Source organism: Parasteatoda tepidariorum, chromosome 3, assembly GCF_043381705.1.
Source record: "Parasteatoda tepidariorum isolate YZ-2023 chromosome 3, CAS_Ptep_4.0, whole genome shotgun sequence".
Lineage (NCBI taxonomy): Eukaryota > Metazoa > Arthropoda > Arachnida > Araneae > Theridiidae > Parasteatoda > Parasteatoda tepidariorum.
Window position 1 is genome coordinate 28462296 of NC_092206.1, and position 22551 is coordinate 28484846.

The 22551-nt window shown below is 28.7% G+C and overlaps 1 protein-coding gene across 2 annotated transcripts in view; it reads left to right on the forward strand.

The window, feature by feature from the left end:
• Positions 1 to 22551, forward strand: part of LOC107450867 (uncharacterized) — a 40475-nt gene that overhangs the window by 6153 nt on the left and 11771 nt on the right. Inside the window, exons 2-3 of one of the 2 annotated variants that reach the window (XM_016066789.4) lie at positions 2720 to 3120; positions 4596 to 4744. In XM_016066789.4, the coding sequence (XP_015922275.2) occupies positions 2720 to 3120; positions 4596 to 4744 (550 nt within the window). The remainder of the gene's footprint in view (positions 1 to 2719; positions 3121 to 4595; positions 4745 to 22551) is intronic. The other variant, XM_016066790.3, reaches the window with a different exon arrangement.

Consider the following 22551-nt stretch of genomic DNA (forward strand, 5'->3'; position numbering starts at 1 on the left):
TATATATATAACATGGACGCGTACGACTTTAACAAACTAAAAAACATTATAAATATTATAAATAGTAAGTATTTGAAATAGTTAACCAAATTCAATGTAAAAATTTTTCTCGGTTTTTATAGCATAATAATAGTATTATTTTGCTGCCAAACATATTCGATATTTTACTACGTTAAAAATTTGTAAAGCTATCTAAAATCACCAAATTGAAAACAAATAGCATAAATTTTAATTTTTAATGTTACTGAGATGCGTGTCCCACTCTAACCTTAACAACATTATTTAATGATTCATCTCCTCAATCATTTTATATTGAGTATGAAATAAAATAAATTTCTGAAACACAGCATGGTTATTAATATGTAATATTTGTAAATCTTTGCACCACAATCTGTAACAGGAACAAAACAATATGAATTCCCTTCATGCAAAATCTAGCTATTTTAACACGGAAATGGTTAAAAGAAAGGTCATTTAATCATTATTATGAGAGTTGCTATCAGCACTTGCAGGTGTTGATGCGAAAATGGCAGCGTCCGTTCCCATTGAACGAACAAAAACATACGATAGCGCCATTTTCTTAACGAAGTTCCTGGAAATTCTTAGATTTTTCGTTTTTTCTCTCTCCCATAAACTAACTTTTCTAATCACGTTAAAAGGAGAAAACCTTATGCACGTGAGTTGCGAAATCTCATTAAGTATGCTTCGTCACACTTGAAGAATCTTAGAACTAAACATAAGATTCGATGGTAAAAAAGAACATCCTCAATAGTTTCTAAGAAAAGCAAATAAACTGAAGCGAAGTAAGTACGAATTAAAATGCCTCACTTAAAAGCCTGGGCGTGTTAATTGAAGTTCTGTCATCCACTTCTGCTTCTACAACATTTCTTAAAGTTTTGAATGAAGAAAAGTTTCGAAGCTTGAGAGCTATCATTTTACAGCGTTAAGTTAAGAACATGCCATTTAAGTGCATTGATTAAATCGAAAATAATTCTTTTTACTTAAAATTAGAAGAAATTCTAGGCGAAACTTTCTGCGCACATGCTACGTGTGAGAAACTACCAAAGTTGGGTTCTGTTCGTAAAATTCAAACAACGTCTTTAACTAAACTATTTCTTTTTCGTAAAAATATGTTTTAATATAAATCGATTAAAAAAATGTTCACACATTTTTATGAATTATTTTTTTTTAAACTAGATGATGTAAAGTTATTCAAATAACTTGAATATTTTAAGTATGAAGTTATAAGAAAACAAGAAACTCCAACTGTTTTCAAAATATGGGACAATTTGAAAACTCAATTATTGGTAATGAATTTATTTTACATTCTGCTTGTATAACTAGTTGTTTTATTTCAAACACTTTTTAAAATCGGTTATGAAGTTCGTCGGAAGATGGCGTTGAGAAATTTATGAAAGGGGCCGAAATGTATGTCGCTCTCTTTTACATAAAATTCAAGCAGGTAAATGTTTAAAAAGTTTTTATTTTTATCAGCAATCTAGTGGGCAAAATTTTAATGGCAGATGGAAAAAAAACTTTTGCCTCTTAGAGCATGTTGTACCAATCGGATTGAAACAAAACCTCCAACTTTAATTCAAATACTTCTCAGGGTTTGATCTTCTAATTCGATACGATTTGGAATTATCAAAATTATAAGATTTAAATTTAGAAAACTGTCTTTGTTTATTTAAATCTTCTAATGCTCCTACTGGTAGCAATTACTGCGCAAGACTCAAAAAGCTTACAATGTCGAATATATACCTCTTCTGGCATGTAGGAGATGTTTCAATAAAATGCAAAACAAAAACTTAAGATTTATTTATTTTTGCGTAGATAAGTCATTCTTAATTTAAAAAAGTCTTTGACTTGAATTAAGTACATAATAAGCTTATGAATGACAAATATCAAAATGCGCTGAAACTACATTACTTTCCGGTATCCCCTAATATAGAACAGAGCTTTTAAAAAAGCATGAAACAACATGCCGAAGTCTGAGAGCAAATTTAGCAGACATCCGTGCATTTAGCAGACAATATTTCAGTTCGAATGATTAAAATGTTCGAATCACTAGTATTAGAAAACATTGTTTTACAACTTTCCTATCCAACAAAGTAATCTGTTGCCGAATTTCGCGATTTTCTTTAAAACTTCAAGAGAATAATTATGTAGTTTCCTAAAGGCAACAAATCTTCTTTCTTTCTCCGTTTTTCTTTAATTGATTTTTCAAATCTTCTGTCACTTTTGGGAAGTGTCCGGAGAGTGTATACAATAAACAATGCATTTTATCACACTTTATGGCTAAAATTTCAGTAAAGTTTTAATTCATGATTTTGATAATACAGATTTCCTGAGATTTTTTTAAATACTAAATGATTATAACATTGCCGTGCAGTTTTGATTAAAAAAAAGAAAAAAAAGAAATAGGAATATTTTTGTGCTCAAATAATATAAAATAATAATGGCGTTAAAAATACAAACGAACGTCTCAGTAACTGTTTGTCTTTTTTCACTTCGTCTTTTACTTTTTTTTCTCATTTGTCTGTCTTTTATTTTTGTCCTTACGGAATAATGAAGAGAAAAAATCTACGTCTCTACACTATTAGTAATATCTATTTATAGTACCTTGCCTTCCTGACCTGTACGGACATTGTCTCTACGTTATTTTGGCTTAATTCTCTTCGAATTTTAAACTTTAAAGAATGTCATTTTCTTCTTTCAGAAGAAGATGAACACTGCAACCGAACAGTCGACATTTACCAATCCGTTTCCAGCCCACCTGTCACCGATGAAAACCGCAACAAACCCCTACACTGTACGTACCGAATCCGTGTACGTCCGGCCAGAAACGATTGGGTCGTCTTCGTGCGATTCATCAGAATGAGGGTTGGTGAGCCAAGTGAAGATCGACATCGCTGTCTAGGAGGTTACATCCAAATCATCGACGGTTACAGGGATTCGAATCATACCAACAAAGAAGAACCCGGATATTATTGTGGAGAAATTGATTCACCAAAAACTTTTGTGTCTGAAACACCTCATGTGAAAATTGTCCTACATGTAGACAGCTATGGCCATGACACATTTTTACAGTTCGATGCAAATGTGGAGCAGCAACAAGAGGTACATTTAATGGATTAAAAACAATTAGTATTAGCATAATCAATGTTTTTAATTTCCGTAAATTATTTCGACGAATGTAAAAGATATTGTTGTAATTTCAGAACACTTTGAATACGAGTACTGTATCAAGTTGAATCTTGTTACATAGGGTGATTAAACTATCTTATTTACTTATCAAACATAATTTTGAATATCTATTTACTCATCTGACGTTTCCATCTAGACAAGTAAGTGCATAGATGTCGAAGGATATAAATCAAAAGCTTTTATTTTTGTAAATAAGACTCTTCTTTTAAACTATTCTATTGACTTAATTTTGTTTTATTGACTTTAAGAAATTAGCACAAGAAATAACTTGTCTAGAGTGCAACGTTGGGCAAGTAAATAGGTTGAAGTTAAAAAAGAGAAAAATTAAATTTTAAAAAATATGCTTTTTTATACAGGAAGAATTAATAAACTTTAAACAATCAGTTCAATTAAGTTGGATTGGTTTTGTTCAATTTAGAGAAATAAAATGCGTTAAGAACAACGCCTAATTCTACTAAGAAGCAATGTTTAAGTTTCACTTCCGAAATAGAAGCCATTTTAACTATAACACTGGGAAAATATTCTTTGTCGTAACTATACAAAAACTTGATCTTGTAAAATTCGGGTTTGGGAATTTTAAAACTAAAATTAGTTGTGACCCAAAGTTACAGGGTTTCTTTTAAAGCGGCATCTTTAATCTATTTTTTGTAGAAATATACAAGTCTAAAAACGTTATAATATATAACAGGGATACGGGTAAATGTTGTGTCATACCTCTAGAAGAAAAAGAATACATCATCAGGATTAGAAAAAAAAATTGCATAAGAACCAACGCCTTTAAATATCGTCATACGGGGATAGGGGCGCCTTTCTATTAGGACCCGTTGAGAATCATACGAAAAGAAAAAGTTCAAAATGGAAAATTAGCTTTGTTTCTGAAGCTACAGACTTTTTTAAGTGACATTTTCAATCTATTTTGTAGAAATAATCTAGCTTAAAAATGTTATATACATCAAGAAGTCACGTAAATGTTGCGACAAGATTCTAAGGTATTAAACTTGTCTAAGAAACGAGGCCCAAAAATGTCGTTGGACTTGGTTAGAGGCGCTTCCTTATTATGTCTTGTTCAAAACCACACGAAGAAACAGTTCATAATAGGAAAGTGTCTTCAGCAGTATATGACAACATTTCCGGGCACGGATATTTGTGCACTTTTAATCCTGTTAATGTACCCTAACTATCCAAAGAAGTTTGTCGCAACATTTATGCGAACCTCTGTTATGTGCAACACTTTTAAACTTGCACATTTCCACAAAAAATATGACTAAATAATTCTTTGTGTGAGGCTAAAATCAAATTTTTCTTTTGTTTAAATAGTTATAATTACACTCTTGAGAGTTTAAAATATCAACTTTAATTCATTCTTATTTATACCATCCTCTTTTTAGGTTCATGCTCGTTATGGTCAATATGCGCAGCTATACCCACACAGACGTGGAACTCCAGTTCCCGGAACATACTGCGATAGATCTTTCCACGGTTGCGCCCCGACACGCTGCTTTGTGCAATCTCCAGGATTTCCGGGCATATATCCAAGGTATTTTTCATTAAAAAAATTCTTTTCGCACAACAAGATCTTCCGTAAATATCACCTTTCATATATATTTTTGAAATCCTCATAAAGAATTGAAGACCATAAAGTTTGCACATTGGAGGTAACTAATATTAGATGGACGGACCGGAAAGTAATGTCGTTTTGGTGCATTTGATATTAGTTATCAAGATTTTATTTTTAATAAATAATGTATCCACCCTCGTTAGCAATAACCTCTCAATTCCAGATAGAAAATGAATCGCAATGGATTGAGAAAAAAATGAATTGGTTTTTAAGACTAACGAATATTTAATGCGCCAAAACGACATTACTTTCTGGTCCACCTAATATTTAAGCAAGGAAAAAGAAAAATTCTTCAAACTCTGACAAATCACAGTTGAGAATGGTGGCTGTAATAAACGGTAAATCCTGATTGCGGGAAAAGCAGAGAGGAGTTGCAAGATGATTAATAGAAACACCTTTAATCTTCTTCGTGCAATTAAGCCTAGTTTGGTGTTTATTACAAACCGTTTGGGAGTTAGAAACATCAAAAATCTGATTGATTGCTGAAGGAAAAAGAGAAAAGTTGAAAGATGATTATTATAAACTTATGTTTTTCTTGGCAATCAAACCTGTTTTTGTTATATAACACCCACCTTCCTCAACTATGAATCTTCTGAGCTCGTTTGTGTGTTTTTCCCTCTATTAAGTATCAACCATAATAGTCATTGTTATCTTAATTTTTGATAAGAATATTAAAACTTCATATGAAGACCGGTTTTTACGAAACACCCTATATGTCTCAAAATGTAGAATACAAAATATTCTCAAATATTTAAAAGTATTTTCGTAAGTTCTTAATTTAGTTCATACTTTTAATTGCGTGAGGAATGGAATTAAGTTATTCAGAGCAGTAGTAATTCGAAGAAAGTAAAATAAAATGGTATGAGGACACTCACACATTAACAATGATTATTGGATCCAAGCACTATTATTAATAACTTGAATTTCAAATAAAATCTTCTTGTTTACTTTACTATACTCGTTTATTTTACTGTACTCGTTTACTTTTTCTATACTCATTTACTTTACTAAATACTATAATGACTGTACTATAACATGGTACATGCGATGTCGATTCATTAGATTTACTGTGTGTACACATTTAAAATTTAAGAATGGGATTATCCACAGGTTAAAGTACAGAATTTAATCACGACATTATAAAATTAGTAAAATGCACATCATTCCTTCAAAATTGTCAAAGATGATTTCCAGAGATGTCTCACAATTTCGAATTTACGTTTAGAAATTCGTTTGTAAGCTTTTCATAAATTTCTAAAGGCTCTGAAGAATATTTCCATAATATAATCTCAAAATGTCCGGAAAAGTTTAAAGCATTTTAAATGTTTTAATTTAGTTGTAAATGCGATGTTATTTAGTTGCAGATTTCATTTTAGTTGAAAATGGTATGTTTCTGTACATAAATCATCCAAATCTAATCAGAAAAGAATATCTACGAGTTAAAATAATTTATAAATTTATCTTAATCTACGAGTTAAAATAATTTTTAAAACTAGTTTATGGTGCCACATAACAGAAATATTTATAAATAGATAACTTGTACATTTATTAAGTGACATTAAGAAATAAATAGATATCTTGAAACAAAAAAGTAATGAAATAACAAGAAATGTAAATAGAAGTTCTTGATTTTTTGTTTGTTTTTTTTCTTTTAAGCAGAGTTAAAACATAAATTAAAAGTTTACCAATAGAATATAAAGTCTTCATAATGTTAAAATATTGTCATGTTATAACACAACATTAGAATATTTATTATATTGAAATTTCAAGAATTTATGAAAGGAATTTAAATATTAACCTAAAAGCTCAAGTCATTGAAAGCCTTGTTGTAATAACACAGGCCAATCAATGACGAAGGCCATTGGATTTTATTTAAGATCCTTTCACACAAACTAACCTTTTATATTATACTAGTATGCTGCGCTCCCTACTCACTAACGCTCGTTAACCCCCAAAAATTGCTACGCAATCTTATATGGATGCACAAAATTCAAGTGCACAAAATTCTAAGAATTCAAAACTATCCTTCAAATCCATATAACAACTGTGAATTCAAATAAATGTCATTCGTTAGACCTATTAGAAATAATGTAATTAATGTAATTCGTTAGACCTATTAGAAATGTGCTGTAGTATAAAATCTTAAAGCGTAACAGCACGACTGAGACTCATTTTTCTATGAATAACTAATAACAATAATAAAACAAATAAATTCGTGATATAAATCAAAAATTGTCAAATAAATTCGTGAAAAAAAGCGCTTTCAACAAAATACTAAAATAGAGCTCTATCGACAAAGACTACTCACTTCTGCCTAGCTTANAAAAATAATTAAATAAATAACAACAATTTTGCAAAAACATTAATGAACATAAGAATATTATTCAATAAAATTTTAGGTTGCTTTGAATTTCCGATTTCCTAGAAATGTACTTTTAAATCGTTACTTTTTTTGTTTAGTACTTGTAATTTTACTTGTACTTTTTACTCGTTACTTTTTACTTTTTACTCGTAACTTTTTACTCGTTACTTTTTTTAAAAATACTTGCCCCTTTACCCGTTACTTTTTAAAAGTAACGTTGCCATGTATGGTTGTAAATGCAATGTTATTTAGTTGCAGATTTCATTTTAGTTAAAAATTGTATGTTTCTGTACATAGATCATCCAAATCTAATCAGAAAAGAATATCTATGAGTTAAAATAACTTTTAAATTTATTTTAATCTACGAGTTAAAATAATTCTTAAAATTGCCGTTAATATAATTTGTCTGTAGTTAATATGCGCTACTGTAACTGTGAGTTGTTTTGGTTTTATAATAAATAAAATACTGAGACACTCATTTTTCGGAAAGCCATGAACTCAACTTAGTCAAATTGAACAAAACTTAACAACGATTTTTTTTAATTGTTCAATATTAATATTGAATGAATACCTGTTCTCCGTACAAAGTGAAAAAAATTTAACTATCAATAAATCAATTCTGAACAACACTACGAAATCATGCACAAAATTGGAAGACATATACCAACACAATGGGATACCTGCAAGTGACGTCGAGTGGGTATCTCGATTCTGATTGGTTGTTGAAACGTTACATTTGTTTACGTATAACAACTGTTATTTCCATTATACTTCAAGTAAGACAAGCCCATCAAGTATCATTTCTCTTAAGTGACGCTTTCTATATTCTTTCGCAAAGATTTCAATTTTTTTCACTTTATATTTCTTACTTCTTGGGGGGGGGGGCTAATATTTAACCAATAACATTCATTAAACCAATATCATAACAAACTGATTAACTGATATTTTATGCTTATCACTAAATTAATTAGTTTTTAAATTAAAAAAATTAATGAATTTATAAATTAAAAAAAATATATAAATTCATAAATTTAAAAAATTATTAAATTTATAAATTAAAAGAATTATGAATTTATAATTTAAAATAATTAATAAATTCATGAATTACAAAAATAATTAAATTAAAATTTAATAAATTTTAATTATAAATATAAATATAAATTTAATTATAAATATAAATATAAATTATAAATATTCAACGTGAAAAATATTTATAATATATAATATAGAAATAACAAAAACTATTCAAGCGCACCATGAAATATGATTCAATAGAGGATACGACACCAACCAACAACCAACCAATTATAAATATAATATACTTTAATGATAAATTTGAATTATAAATATAATTTTAATTTTAATTATGAAATTTACTAAAATTTAATAAATTTTACATGCTACTAAATTAATGATTAAGCTTTTGGTAAATAGTTACTAAACTTACTAAACTACTAAACTTAGAAATAAAGCTGTGGGACATTTTTTTTTCAATTATTTTAAATTTTCGAGAATAACTATTTCTTTAAGAATTATTCAATTTCAGCTTCAATGTAAACTCCCAACAGAACAGCTACAATAAAACTTTAGTTTTCCTATTATTTTAACTATAAATTCAAATAACAACGAAAAACTTTTTAATGATCTCATTATTTTTCTGAAATTCTAAAACTGATATAAAGCATTGGTTTTTCAAAAAAAGACATTGATTTAACGTCACCAGTCTGTCTTCTCAGACGATGCATGCACCTCAAAATAATAATGATAAAATTTATAATCATTCGCTGAAGTGAAATTCATAATAGTGCCTCTCTGGAGAAAGTTTAAAGACTTGGAAATGAAATTAAGCTAAAACTTTCAAAAGTTTTATAATTATACGGCATATTTGATATTCAAACGTTAATTCAATGAATTCCGCAACTATTCAGATTTTTGTAATTTGATCTTAATAATCCCTTTACTTCTCTTATAATTAAAAAAAATGCAAACTTTCAAACTAATAAATATAGTTGAAATATAGTTTGTTTTATTTAAAAAAAATAATTGCATTGTATTGAATAATTTCAGAAACAACGCAGTAGTACTTCTCATAATTAAACCCTTCATAACTATTAATACGATCATCTCGAGATTGGCTTCATTCTATTCAACTTCATCGGAAACAAACATATGTTTAAATAGAAGTATGTTAGTTTCCTCCCATATTTTCCACTTTTTATCCTCTAAACCAGTGGTTTCTAACTGGCGGCCCGGGGGCCGCATCCGGCCCGCGAAGTTTTTTTTGTGGCCCGCGAATTAAAGTATATTATTTGCCATTTTTTTCGGGTCGATTTTCGCAAAAAATCTATATGGGTTTAAAATACTTTTCTCGTTAATAAAAACCTAATTTCTTCGTTTCTGTGAAATTTATCATACCAACGGTGCAAAAAAAATTATTTCTCAGGTTTTGCATTCAAGAAAATATTTATTCAAATACAAAAATAATCGTGTATGTTGCTCTTTTTTATTTCATTTTTTTCGTATTTTGTGAATATAATTTAGCATGCGTGTATCAGAAATTTTCTCGAAGAAATTCTCCGATTTAACTTTTTGAAACCACTCATTTTGGACGAAAATATTTACACACACATTTGTAAATTTTAAATTTAAAATGTAAATATCTATTCTCTGGTGGTTGCAGCAGACAAACCTCAATTTTCTCATTGAACATTTTGTGTGCTACTATGTAAGTTTTAATACCAACCTTTTTAAAGTTTTATATCTTAACAATTAGATATCTGTTGCACATTAATTGTTTAATACATGGGTGCACATTAAAGTTATTGCAGCCCGAATTTTTTAATATGCCATTAAATATTTTTAAAAATCTACTTCTTAAATTAATTTGTAATTCAGTACTTTTTTTTGTACAACTTGGTAAAAATCTGACAGTAATATTTAATGTTCCTTCAAACATAAAGGAGTCCTACATAAAATTATGATAAAGTTACGGCCCGTCATTTGATTTGTGTTTTTAATTGTGGCCCCCGGCCTCATGTAAGTTGGAAAACCCTGCTCTAGCCAAAACCCAATACGCAAGATCATGCAACTTTTTACCATTTACTTTGAGGTGTATACTTTACAGTTAGCCTCTGCTTCGTTTTTTTTTACTAGTTCTCTTTTAAATTCTTGTATTTTTGAAAAATTTACTTTATTAACATCCCTTTTGAGCAAACCACATTTTTTCCAGCTTGTATTTCAAGGTATTTGTTTTATTTCTTTAACTATGCATAATGAGCTATGTCCTATTTTTGAAATGCGCATATCAAGTTATTTCTTAATTCCTATCAAACATTTTCTAAATATATACACCTCCTGCATATATTTATTTCTTAATTCATTTTCTTTTCAACGCATCTTTTCAGCTGTAAACATGTTTTTCAAACGCACATTTCACGCAAATTAGTTTTCTTAAACATAATGTTCATCAACGAATTATTAATTAGCCAGTAAGTATTTTGTCAAGTCAAAAAAATAGTTACATTCAATTCAAACATAATGAATTAAATTAGTAATTAGTTAAATTTCACTAAATAAATTAGACGAAATTGCGTTTCGGTAGAGTTACATTGTTTGCTCAGTAATTTGTTATTTTAAGTGTTTCGCTTCGATTTGGATTCAAACGCAATTTTCCTTGAGTCAGGAATGTTTGGGAAAAGTAAAATATTTTTACACTATTCACAATGATTCGATTGTTACGTTGTTCAAACAATCATTGAATTTTTATAGAGTTAACTAATTTTGAAATAACATTTTCAATTAAAATTGACGGAAAAGTCACAAGACAAACATGCATTGTCATAATACACTAAAGACTTTTATACTTAAGGCTCTGAATATCTAATATAGTTACTCTTTTTAAATTAGTTGAAGTATAATGTTTGTCAGATGATGTATTATTTTATAAACCGGTTTTCTAACTCCATTTATAGGAGCTGAATAAATTTTGAAATTAAATTATTGGAAATAAAGTTGAAAAGAAAATTGATAGAAAAATAAGTAACATAATTATGTTAATTTATTTGGTACTTTTAATGTGAGCAATTCTCTTGTTAGGAAGTTTAGGAAATGTGGTGTTTATGAAAACATTTTTATTATTCAATCAAAAATTCCTTCGAAAAATCTTTTGAGGTTTAGTTTAGAAGGAAGCTTGTGAAAATTACTAATTACGTAAATAACTTCGGAATTTGTTTAGCTAATTTATCTTATTAGTTTCTTTTATCATAACCGCTCTACAGTTTTGATGTACGAGCTTCTATAATCAAATATATAACTGTGTGAATTTGAATCAAACTAAGAAAATAAAAGACTTTGGGGACAAAAATTTAAAAGAAATCGTTGTATGAAAGGTTTTTAGATTAAAAGTAACATTAAAAAGGAAATGAAGAAAAAAAACGCCGATGGTCAGCCAGATCATAACTGAATTGTATTCCATCATCTCTGTTCTACTCAAGGATATTTAACTAATTGCGTTTAATTACAATTAACTTCAAAACTCGAAATACAAATATATATTAAAACCAAAATTTCTTTTCACAATAAACTCCAATAATAATTCATATCTTAAAAGCTTAAGCTCAAAAGCATCACTAACTGATTGGCTCATACACGGAGAAAAAAACTTCCGGTAAATTTACCGTACTGTATAGTGATGATATTTCTGGTAAAAAAGAACATAGTGCCGACATAAAGTACCGATACTTTATAAGGAAATTTGGTCTGGAATTCTTTAAAGTGCACTTCAAAATATGGCTTTAACAAGTAGTCTGTCCGATTTGCAAATTTCATTTTAGATAAACATTTTCGCTGTAACTTCTTGTTCCAAATCACTGTTTCTATAATATTTATGTATTCATCTTCGTTTCGGCATTTAGAATTTTTTCAGTTTACTGTACAAAAATGGCTTCTTTGAAACTACTCGGGCAAAAAATTATGGTAAAATTATCACACTATAATGACATTGAACTGTACTTTACCGTACTATAACGACTGTACTGTGCTGTACTTTACTGTACAGTACTGTAAGGACATTGCTGGTTTAAAAAAATTCTGTTTAGTGAAACCTAAATATGCGGTATTTAAAACATTCATTCCGTAATTTTTTAGTTCTTATAGCAACAGTTTACCGAAAATTCTAATTTTTAATATTATAGTTCTTATTATCACTTATTTAAAAAGTACAAACCTGAGAAGTTAATTTAACAGAATAAGTGGTTTTTAGGCCTTACTCTGAGGCCAAAATCAATACCAAAGTACCTCGGTAAAAATGTTGGTGTTCCCATCAAGCCCGAAACATGGTAAATTTAACCATATTCTGGTAATTTTGATCATTCTTTCCTTCTCAGTCAAAGTTTTTCAAAGTTATTCAAAGCTTTTACTATTTTAACAGTGCGAAAACGTTATATGTTTGATTAATAATATTACTTTGGAAAATTCAATTAACATTTTTAAGTCTTCATACATTATCTGAACATTTACAGTTGCAGTTTTAAATTAGAGAAAATTTAATTTTAATTACACAGCAAAATTTACGGAAAAAACTTAGATATAGTTTAAATATTTTATCAGAAAACAAAACATTTAAAAAAAGATTCTGTCCTAATTTTTTCCCCTCCTCAGAGGATCAAAATTGTGATGGCATGTCTTCGGATCATCCTCCGGGATGTTTCCCAGACCGTCGCCAATAGCCCATTGTGCAGCTCTAGTGCGACGTAAATTAACAACAACAACACCTAATTTTTTTTTACAATACCAATGATGGAAAAATGAAGAACCTTTTTCAACTTTATATATTAACACATTAATCATGGCGGCTGGGTGGCGCAGTTGGTTTGTCGGCGATCTTATGAGCCCAAGTCTGCGGGTGCGATCCCCGGCTCAGGCACCGGATTTTTGGGATGCAGAAAATCCTCAGCGGCCATGTCGTATGATTATGCNTTATAAACCGGTTTTCTAACTCCATTTATAGGAGCTGAATAAATTTTGAAATTAAATTATTGGAAATAAAGTTAAAAGAAAATTGATAGAAAAATAAGTAACATAATTATGTTAATTTATTTGGTACTTTTAATGTGAGCAATTGTCTTGTTAGGAAGTTTAGGAAATGTGGTGTTTTTGAAAACATTTTTATTATTCAATCAAAAATTCCTTCGAAAAATCTTTTGAGGTTTAGTTTAGAAGGAAACTTGTGAAAATTACTAATTACGTAAATAACTTCGGAATTTGTTTAGCTAATTTATCTTATTAGTTTCTTTTATCATAACCACTCTACAGTTTTGATGTACGAGCTTCTATAATCAAATATATAACTGTGTGAATTTGAATCAAACTAAGAAAATAGAAGACTTTGGGGACAAAAATTTAAAAGAAATCGTTGTTTGAAAGGTTTTTAGATTAAAAGTAACATTAAAAAGGAAATGAAGAAAAAAAACGCCGATGGTCAGCCAGATCATAACTGAATTGTATTCCATCATCTCTGTTCTACTCAAGGATATTTAACTAATTGCGTTTAATTACAATTAACTTCAAAACTCGAAATACAAATCTATATTAAAACCAAAATTTCTTTTCACAATAAACTCCAATAATAATTCATATCTTAAAAGCTTAAGCTCAAAAACATCACTAACTGATTGGCTCATACACGGAGAAAAAACCTTCCGGTAAATTTACCGTACTGTATAGTAATGATATTTCTGGTAAAAAAGAACATAGTGCCGACATAAAATACCGATACTTTATAAGGAAATTTGGTCTAGAATTCTTTAAAGTGCACTTCAAAATATGGCTTTAACAAGTAGTCTGTCCGATTTGTAAATTTCATTTTAGATAAACATTTTCGCTGTAACTTCTTGTTCCAAATCACTGTTTCTATAATATTTATGTATTCATCTTCGTTTCGGCATTTAGAATTTTTTCAGTTTACTGTACAAAAATGGCTTCTTTGAAACTACGCGGGGAAAAAAATTCTGGTAAAATTATCACACTATAATGACATTGAACTATACTTTACCGTACTATAACGACTGTACTGTACTGTAATGGCATTTCTGGTTTTAAAAAATTATGTTTAGTAAAGTCTAAGTATTTAAAACATTCATTCCGTAATTTTTTCGTTCTTATGGCAACAGTTTAGCGAAAATTCTAATTTTTAATCTTATAGTTCTTATTATCACTTATTTAAAAAGTACAAACCTGAGAAGCTAATTTAACGGAATAAGTGGTTTTTAGGCCTTACTCTGACGCATCGTGATAAAAATTACAAAATTTTACGACATTAACCAAATTTTATCACATATTAAAAATCCATATTCTAGTTTTTTTTTGCCAAAATCAATACCAAAGTACCTCGGAAAAAATTACCGAGTTTTTTGGTGTTCCCATCAAGCCAGAAACATGGTAAATTTAACCATATTCTGGTAATTTTGATCATTCTTTTTTTTCTAAGTCAAGGCTTTTCAAAGTTATTCAAAGTTTTTACTACTATAACAGTGCGAAAACGTTATATGTTTGATTAATAATATTACTTTGGAATATTCAATTAACGCTTTTAAGTCTTCATAAACAAAACCAAAGTTTCCATGAAAATCTACTAAATACATTATCTGAACATTTGCAGTTGCAGTTTTAAATGAGAGAAAATTTAGTTTTAATTACACAGCAAAATTTACGGGAAAAACTTAGATATAGTTTAAATATTTTATCAGAAGACAAAACATTAAAAAAAAGATTCTGTCCTAATTTTTGTACAATACCAATGATGGGAAATTGAAGAACCTTTTTCAACTTTATGCTATTAACATTTTGATCATAGTGGCTGGGTGGTGCAGTTGGTTTGTCGTCGGCATTCTGAGTCCAAGTCTGCGAGTTCGATCCCCGGCCCAGACACCGGATTTTCGCCATGCAGAAAATCCTCAGCTGCCATGTCGTATGATTATGCGGCATTTAAGAGATCCCTGGAGTGCCTTATTGACTCTTGGCATTTCCGGCAGAAATAAATTCCTCCTAGTGCACTTTAGCATCCAAATAGAGTCTTGGTGCTGCCATCTAGTGAGTCAGAAGCTAGACGTCCAAATCAACATGACCAACGGTATCTCACCCATTGTGGTGGTCCTGAAAGAGTGGATACCACCTCTGGAGAACGCACTAGGTCTGCTCATCGGGAAGACTGATTGTGCAGCTCATGGGAAATAAAAAAAAGAAGAAAACATTTTGATCATTCCTCTCATCTAACCAGATTTCAGTTATTTACTGTATTTAGCTGCTTTAACATAATTATCAGTTTTTATAAAATTATTTAATAAACAGTGAGATTATGGGTTACAATATTTCATACTATTTCTTCGTTTTTAATAGAAACGTCGAACATATGTTAGATTAAGGCCGACAACTTAAAGTTTAAGTAGTTAAAATATATTCATTAATGAGTTCATATAATATTATCACTATATATAGTTCGTTATATGTTATTGTTGTTGTTTCCAATCCGAATCCATGAGTCTAAACGCTTTAGCAAAGTCATACACCAAAATTGTTTGCAAGAGAATGTCCTCTAAGGAAAAATAATCATGAAATTAAAATTTCCCGAAAAATAGTTAAGTCATCCGGAAAAAAAAATTTTTAATACAAAACTTGCATTATTTTTGTTAATGTATTCTGTATGCATTAACTAGATTATTTTAAAAAACAAATATTAACTAATAAATCATTATTCCTTCCTTTCTTGCAATTAAGTTAATAACTTTTTGATTAAAAAAATTCCTTAATATTTTGTAAAAGATATGCAACAAATATAACTGAAATTCTCGCGTCTTAAAAGCGAAGAAGAATTTCTAAAGGAAACCAGCATTTTATTGATCTTACAAAACTTATTTTTAGTTGGCTGAGCTCTTATTTCTTCGTTTCATCAGATAAAAGTAATTTGCACAAAAGGTTTTTTTTTTTCACGTAGAATCCTCCCCTTTAATCAAATCTGTTGTATTGAGTCACGAAAATACTATTATCATTTCTTCAACTAAAACTTATTTAATTTTCTTGTGAAAATATTAATTAATGACTAAGCTTATTTTAACTCAAAAAATATTCTGAAAAGGTTTTCCCATTTTAACTAGAAATTTAAATGTTTCTTCTAATTAAACGAAAAAATTAATTAAAGAAAGTTTCGTGCTTTTGGTAAATTTACGTTTAAAAAGTTTACATTTTAGAATTGATTAACAAAAATTTCAAATAAAATCTGAATTTTTTTTAACTGTTTAAATGAAAATAGACTAAAATTAATTTCATTATTTATTAGGTTAATCTATTCTATTTCATGAAGTTTTAAGAAATACAGACTTTTAAAAAAATTATTTATAAATAATATTCAGTTTTTGCAACACGGGAGACAAAATGCTGGTAAATTGACCACACTTGTATGATAACTACATTTCGGATAAAAAAAAGAACATAATTCTGGTTAATAAAACAATACAGTACTTAAACGCTGGCTAAACGGCATTAAAATCTTGGTTAATATACGGTATTTGAACTATTCATTCAGTTACTTTTCCGTTAATATCGTAACAGTTTACAAGCTTTTAAAATTATAGTCCTTATTAACAAACATTTAGTAAAGATACAAAACTGAATAGCGAATTTAACCAAATGAACTACTTTTTATGCCATGGTCTAAGGTATTATGACAAAATTACCATGTTTTTTGGAGTTAACAAAGAGCCAAAAACATGGTAAATTCAACCATATTCTGGTAGTTTTGAGCATACTTTTTTTTATCAGTGTGCAGCGATATATTCAATAAACTATGAATAACATTTTTAGTTTTTATCTATGAAATCAGTCTGATAAATTATATACTTCTATTTAATTTTCCAATCGTTTGAACTCAAATTGAACACATAAATTAAGTTCACTGGAATCAAAAAACATATTTTTAAAAATATTGAACCAATTTATACATTTTCTTTTTCACTAAATTGATTTTAAAATAGTTATATTTTTGACATATGTACTTTTTATAACGAAACATTTCTTCAGAACTCTTATTTCCAAATAATAGGAAAAGCGTTTTACTTTTTCAAACAATGAACACAAACATTTAGTACCTTTTCAAACAATGTCTTTATCATGTTTTTTGAAGAAATTGTTAACATAATAAAAAAAGAATAGTCAACATAATCGCAATAAAAAAAACAATCTTCATAATGGGAGCCGCAAAAAAATTAATGTTTTAGACAAATGGTGAACTTTGAACTTACTGATTGCTTTAAGCTCAAATGAGCTTGATATGACCTTAAGGGAGTTTAAATAAACTGGATTTACAATTCACAGCCTGATAGAAAAGTTAACTAACTCTTCTTAGTTCTTTAACTAACAGAAATTAATAAGACAATATTTTGAATAATTTTATTTTCAAATTGAATAATTGGCCTTTGAATAATTTTATTTTCACTTACGAAATTATTTACGCATTCGTCAGTTTTTGATAAAATGTTTCTTATTTCCCTCTTTAAAATGTTCATTTTTTTCTACTCTTAACTCTTTTAAATACAAGGTGCTCTACATAGACCTCCCTTAATATATTTTGTAAAAAATACAAACAAAACAAAATATGTACATTGAAGGTCGCAAATCAATATTTGACTGAGGAAGAAACAAAAATGCTTTCGAAATTGACAAACCACTATCCAGGAAGGCGAAAATAATAAACAGCAAGACAAGTTTTGATTAGGGATAGAAACATATAGAAGTTGGAAAACGATTATCAAGTTTCAGCCTCCCATTTGGCATGCTTCGATATTTATTACATCTGCCTTCTTGCATTGAATTGGTCAAATTTCCATATCGTTTTTGTTTGTTTTTTTCTCGGGTTAATACACTGAATAAAGTGGTTTCTCAAAACTGAGTAAAAAGGTGTCGAAATAGCTCCATAAAAAATATAATTGAATTTGAAGATCCAATGTATTTAAAATTTAAACAGCATGTACACATTTCTATGCAAACTGCATAATCTTAAAAGTGATGTAGAGGGAGAAATGTGTGAGAGTTCGTTGACTGGCCTCAGAATTCGAACCAAGAGCCTTCGAGTTCATAGAAGGACGATCTAACCAACATAGTTATACACCTCAATCCAGGGAGAGTTAGAAAGCGTTACATTGTGGCCTCCGCAGTGACATATCATGACATGCATTCTATTCGCTCAAACTTTTTTTTGAGATATAGCAAAATACACTGTTAAAACTTCCATTCTAAAATTACGGTAAAATAACTGGCAGCTGTCTGTCCATCCGATTAGCCGTAAAGTTTACGGTAACGAACATTTTTTTCCTTTATGGTTTTGAAACCATTTACAAAGAGTATGGTCATAAAACCATGAATACAAAACTATATGGTTTTTTAACCATTTACGACTAACATTTTTCAAAAACGTTAAAAAAAAGTTAGTTGTTTAACTAGACATAGGAGCTCGGATTTTCGTAAGGTAATGGGCATTGGAGAGTGCTGGACATTGGAAATTCTTCACGTGTTGAAGGAAATACTGTAGTGTCAACACTAGGACTCGAACTCCAGTTCTGCCGGGCAGGAGATTGACAGATAAGCCTGCTCGGCTATGATATGCTCTCATATGCAAAGAACTAATTAGCTTCATGAGGTCGTTCCAATTGGTGCGATAAAATTCTGGTTGTTTAACCGTATTAGGTGAAAGCAGTTAATGAACAGTTTTTCTCAAACTTAACAGTTTGATTACCATTTTAATTATGGTTATTTGACTGTTTTGATTAAATATGGTGAAGTAACCATTCATTAAATTGTTATTTAACCATTTTTTCCGAGAAATTTCTAACAGTGTAAGCAAAAAGCTCCTGACTAAGCTATTAGGATCATATTTTATAAATTGCTACCTTCTGTACTGATGAAATTGAAAATTAGTAAGTTATGATGCGTCATTGCGGACTAAAAAAAGGCTTCCTAACAGTCCCAGGATTGAGGTGTAGAACTATGGTGGTTCGAATCTTTCTGGCAGCTAACAAACATCTCTCTCACACATAACTTCCACTGAATCACTTTTTAGACTGCCCATTTTGCTCATTAATAAGTATATGCTGTTTCAACTTTAAGTACATGGGGTCTTCATGTTCCAGTATGTTTGTTTCGAGGATATTTTAACATATTTTTGTTCAATTTTGAAAAACCCTTTTTCACAGCGTATTCATTTGCAACCTTCAATGTATATACTTTCTTCTTTAGTAAATATCCTAAAAAAACATGTTAAGGACTGTCTTTACGGAACGTAACGCATATAACATAATGACTAACAAGTATAAAAATATATATTTAAAATGTTAATAACAACTTCTTCTGTATATTCTTGAAAAACCTCATATATTTCAAAAGAAACATTTCATTTACACAAATATAAATGTAAACAAACTTAAATGTATATTTGTGTATGAATTTTTATTTTATATTTTTCTTATTTTTGCAAAGCTCTTTCTTAATAAAAATAAAATTTCAAAATATATTTCTTGTGAGTATGTTAGTGGCACGTAAAAGATTGGTTCAATATTACGAAAGCAAAACCAACAATTATAAACTCAAAAAAAGAGGTTAGGAATTTTTTTTAAATATTTCGCAGAAAATATGCTTACTAATTATTATAATTATAATTAATGTTTACTAATGATTATAATTACCATTAATGTTCATTTATAAACATGGCATTTAACATTAGATTCATAATTCAAGAAGGCGAAATAGAGTTTAATCTTGGGAGTCAAAAGTTAAATTTTACATTCGATGCACTGAGTAAGCATATGACTAATACAATAAATTAATTGCTGTTAGAAATTAATCCTACAGTCTTAGTACATCTGTAGTAAAAAATAACCAATGAGTTTAAGAGCCATTAGTTACAACAGAACATTTTACAACAGAACATTTCGAAGAATTGCAATATTATTACTCTATTGAATCTTTTTTTTTCATTAAATCTATTAAAGAAAGGGAAAAAACTCAAGATTTTCATTTATCAAGCTTAACGTGTGATTTAATTTATTATGACAAAGAAAGTTTTTCCGAATCTTTCGTTAACCACGTAAATAAGCAAGTCATACAAAATTACTCACCTGAAATTTCGAGTACAAAAACATTCTAAATAATAAATAAAGCAATTCTAATTAAAAGCATACGTTATAAAAAAATTATAAAAAAGCTACAATTTATACGTGATAATATTTAAAAATATATTAGGGGGACCGGAAAGTAATATCGTTTCTGTGCATTTGATATTTGTTACCAAGATTTTTTTTTTACTCAATAATGTATTCATCCTCGTCAGCAACAACCTTTTAATGCCGGATCCAAAATGAATCGAAATGGGTCGAAAAAAATGAATTGGTTTTTAAGACTAATGAATATTTAATGCGCCGAAACGACATTACTTTCTGTTCCCCCTAATAGGGCGCTTTTTCATTACACGACACGATAACAACAAAACGGATCCGATTGTCGGAGAACGACATAGAGACAAGTAAAATACATGGTCAGCAANTTCTGTTCGCCCTAATACATATTTAGACTTTTTAAGATCGGAAAATTACTGAACTAGGTAATCGATCATAAGTCACAATTTCAAATAAATAAATAAATATAAATATTCATTAGGAAACAATTCAAAACACATGAGTTACTGAAAATAAACAGCAGTGTGAAATTAAAATTTCTTCTAAATAAATAATACAGCTACTTCAACACCATATCATCATTATCAGGAACTGGAGAATTTATTAACGTTTTTACCTCTCTAAAAGTTGAAAAGTTTACCTCATTAAACTACCAACTTTACTTTTAATTTTAAAAAAATAATTTTTAAACTTTTGACTTATCTTTTTTTTTAAACTACATCATCATTCATTTTGGTAATCTAATCAAATTTCCAACGAACTTCTTTATTTTAGTTCTTTATGATAATAGATAAGTTTCAGCAACTGTGAAAGAATGCATTAGAATTTTCCAATAAATGAAATGAATATTTATAATGCTTTCCTAGTTAATGGAATAATTATAAGTTTCTAAGTTTTTTTTCTCTTTTCAGAGAAAAGCAAACGCCACTAATATAGTCAAAAATAATACTGCAAGCGCAAGTTTCTTTCTTTTCCTTTTGTGTATTATTTTATGGGAAATTCTAGCATCCTTATTAGAAAATAATATTTCTTCACTAATTAATTTGACTTTATTTTTTTTGGTTCAAATTCTCCCAGAGGATATTCACCTTATAAAATTACTTTTTAATATAAATACTATTCAAAAGTCGTTTTTATTATGAAAAAAAATCTGAGAAATCTGGTCCCCATAGTTTCATAGTTTAGCAATTCACAGTTTGTCCTCTAGGAAACAGAAGTACACAATTCAAGTACCAGATCTAAACCCACTACTAGCTCTTACCCTACTCTCCGCAATACAGTTTCTTATAACTTTGAGCACAAAAAAAGCACTTTATTTTTTAAAAGCTTTTTTAAATGTAGAATTTGAGAAAAATTTTTCAAGTTGCAATACATAAAGTAATCTAAATATGTATACGAAAATCAATAAATAAATTTATACAAAAAACAGTAACAAAAAATAATAGTAAAAAAAGACATTTTCGGAAAATTTAGGTAGTAAAATTTAAACAAAAAAATTTTAATGTGTTAGAAACATAGAAATCTGTTAATGACTACATGCAATTTATTTAATTATAAAAAATAAAAAAATATTTTTTAAATCTTAATATTTAATAGAAAACAAAGAATAACGATGCGTTTCAAATGTTTCTTTTCTGCGAAATTTGTAATAATATGCATACAAGAATCAAGTTCAATTTTTAGAAATAAACAAACATTAAAAAAAAAACTTTTTTAAGTTTAAATCTCCAATTTCATCCTATAAAATAAATGTTAACATTCCTGAATTGAAATTATTAAAGATGAACATAGAAAAGTGATCTTATATCTAGTGTAAGGAAACAACGATTTGTAATTGGCCATTAAATTTTAAGATTCCGTTCGTACTTCTAAATAAAAAGTACACAACAAAGTAACATTATTTTTATACAGCCTCATAAAAAGTTGATTATGCATAAAACAAACAATAAACAATTCAATTTATGAAATACAAAGAAGCCATTCCGATAATTTTTAATGGCTTTACATCTTCTTTTCTTTCAGCCTCTTATGTTTTATTTCTTTTTAAATTGAAAAAGTTGTTAGAATGGAGAATCTATAAATACTATTTATTTGCATAGGATTTACGAACATTTACTGAAGCATTTACTTGTGGAGGAAATTGATAA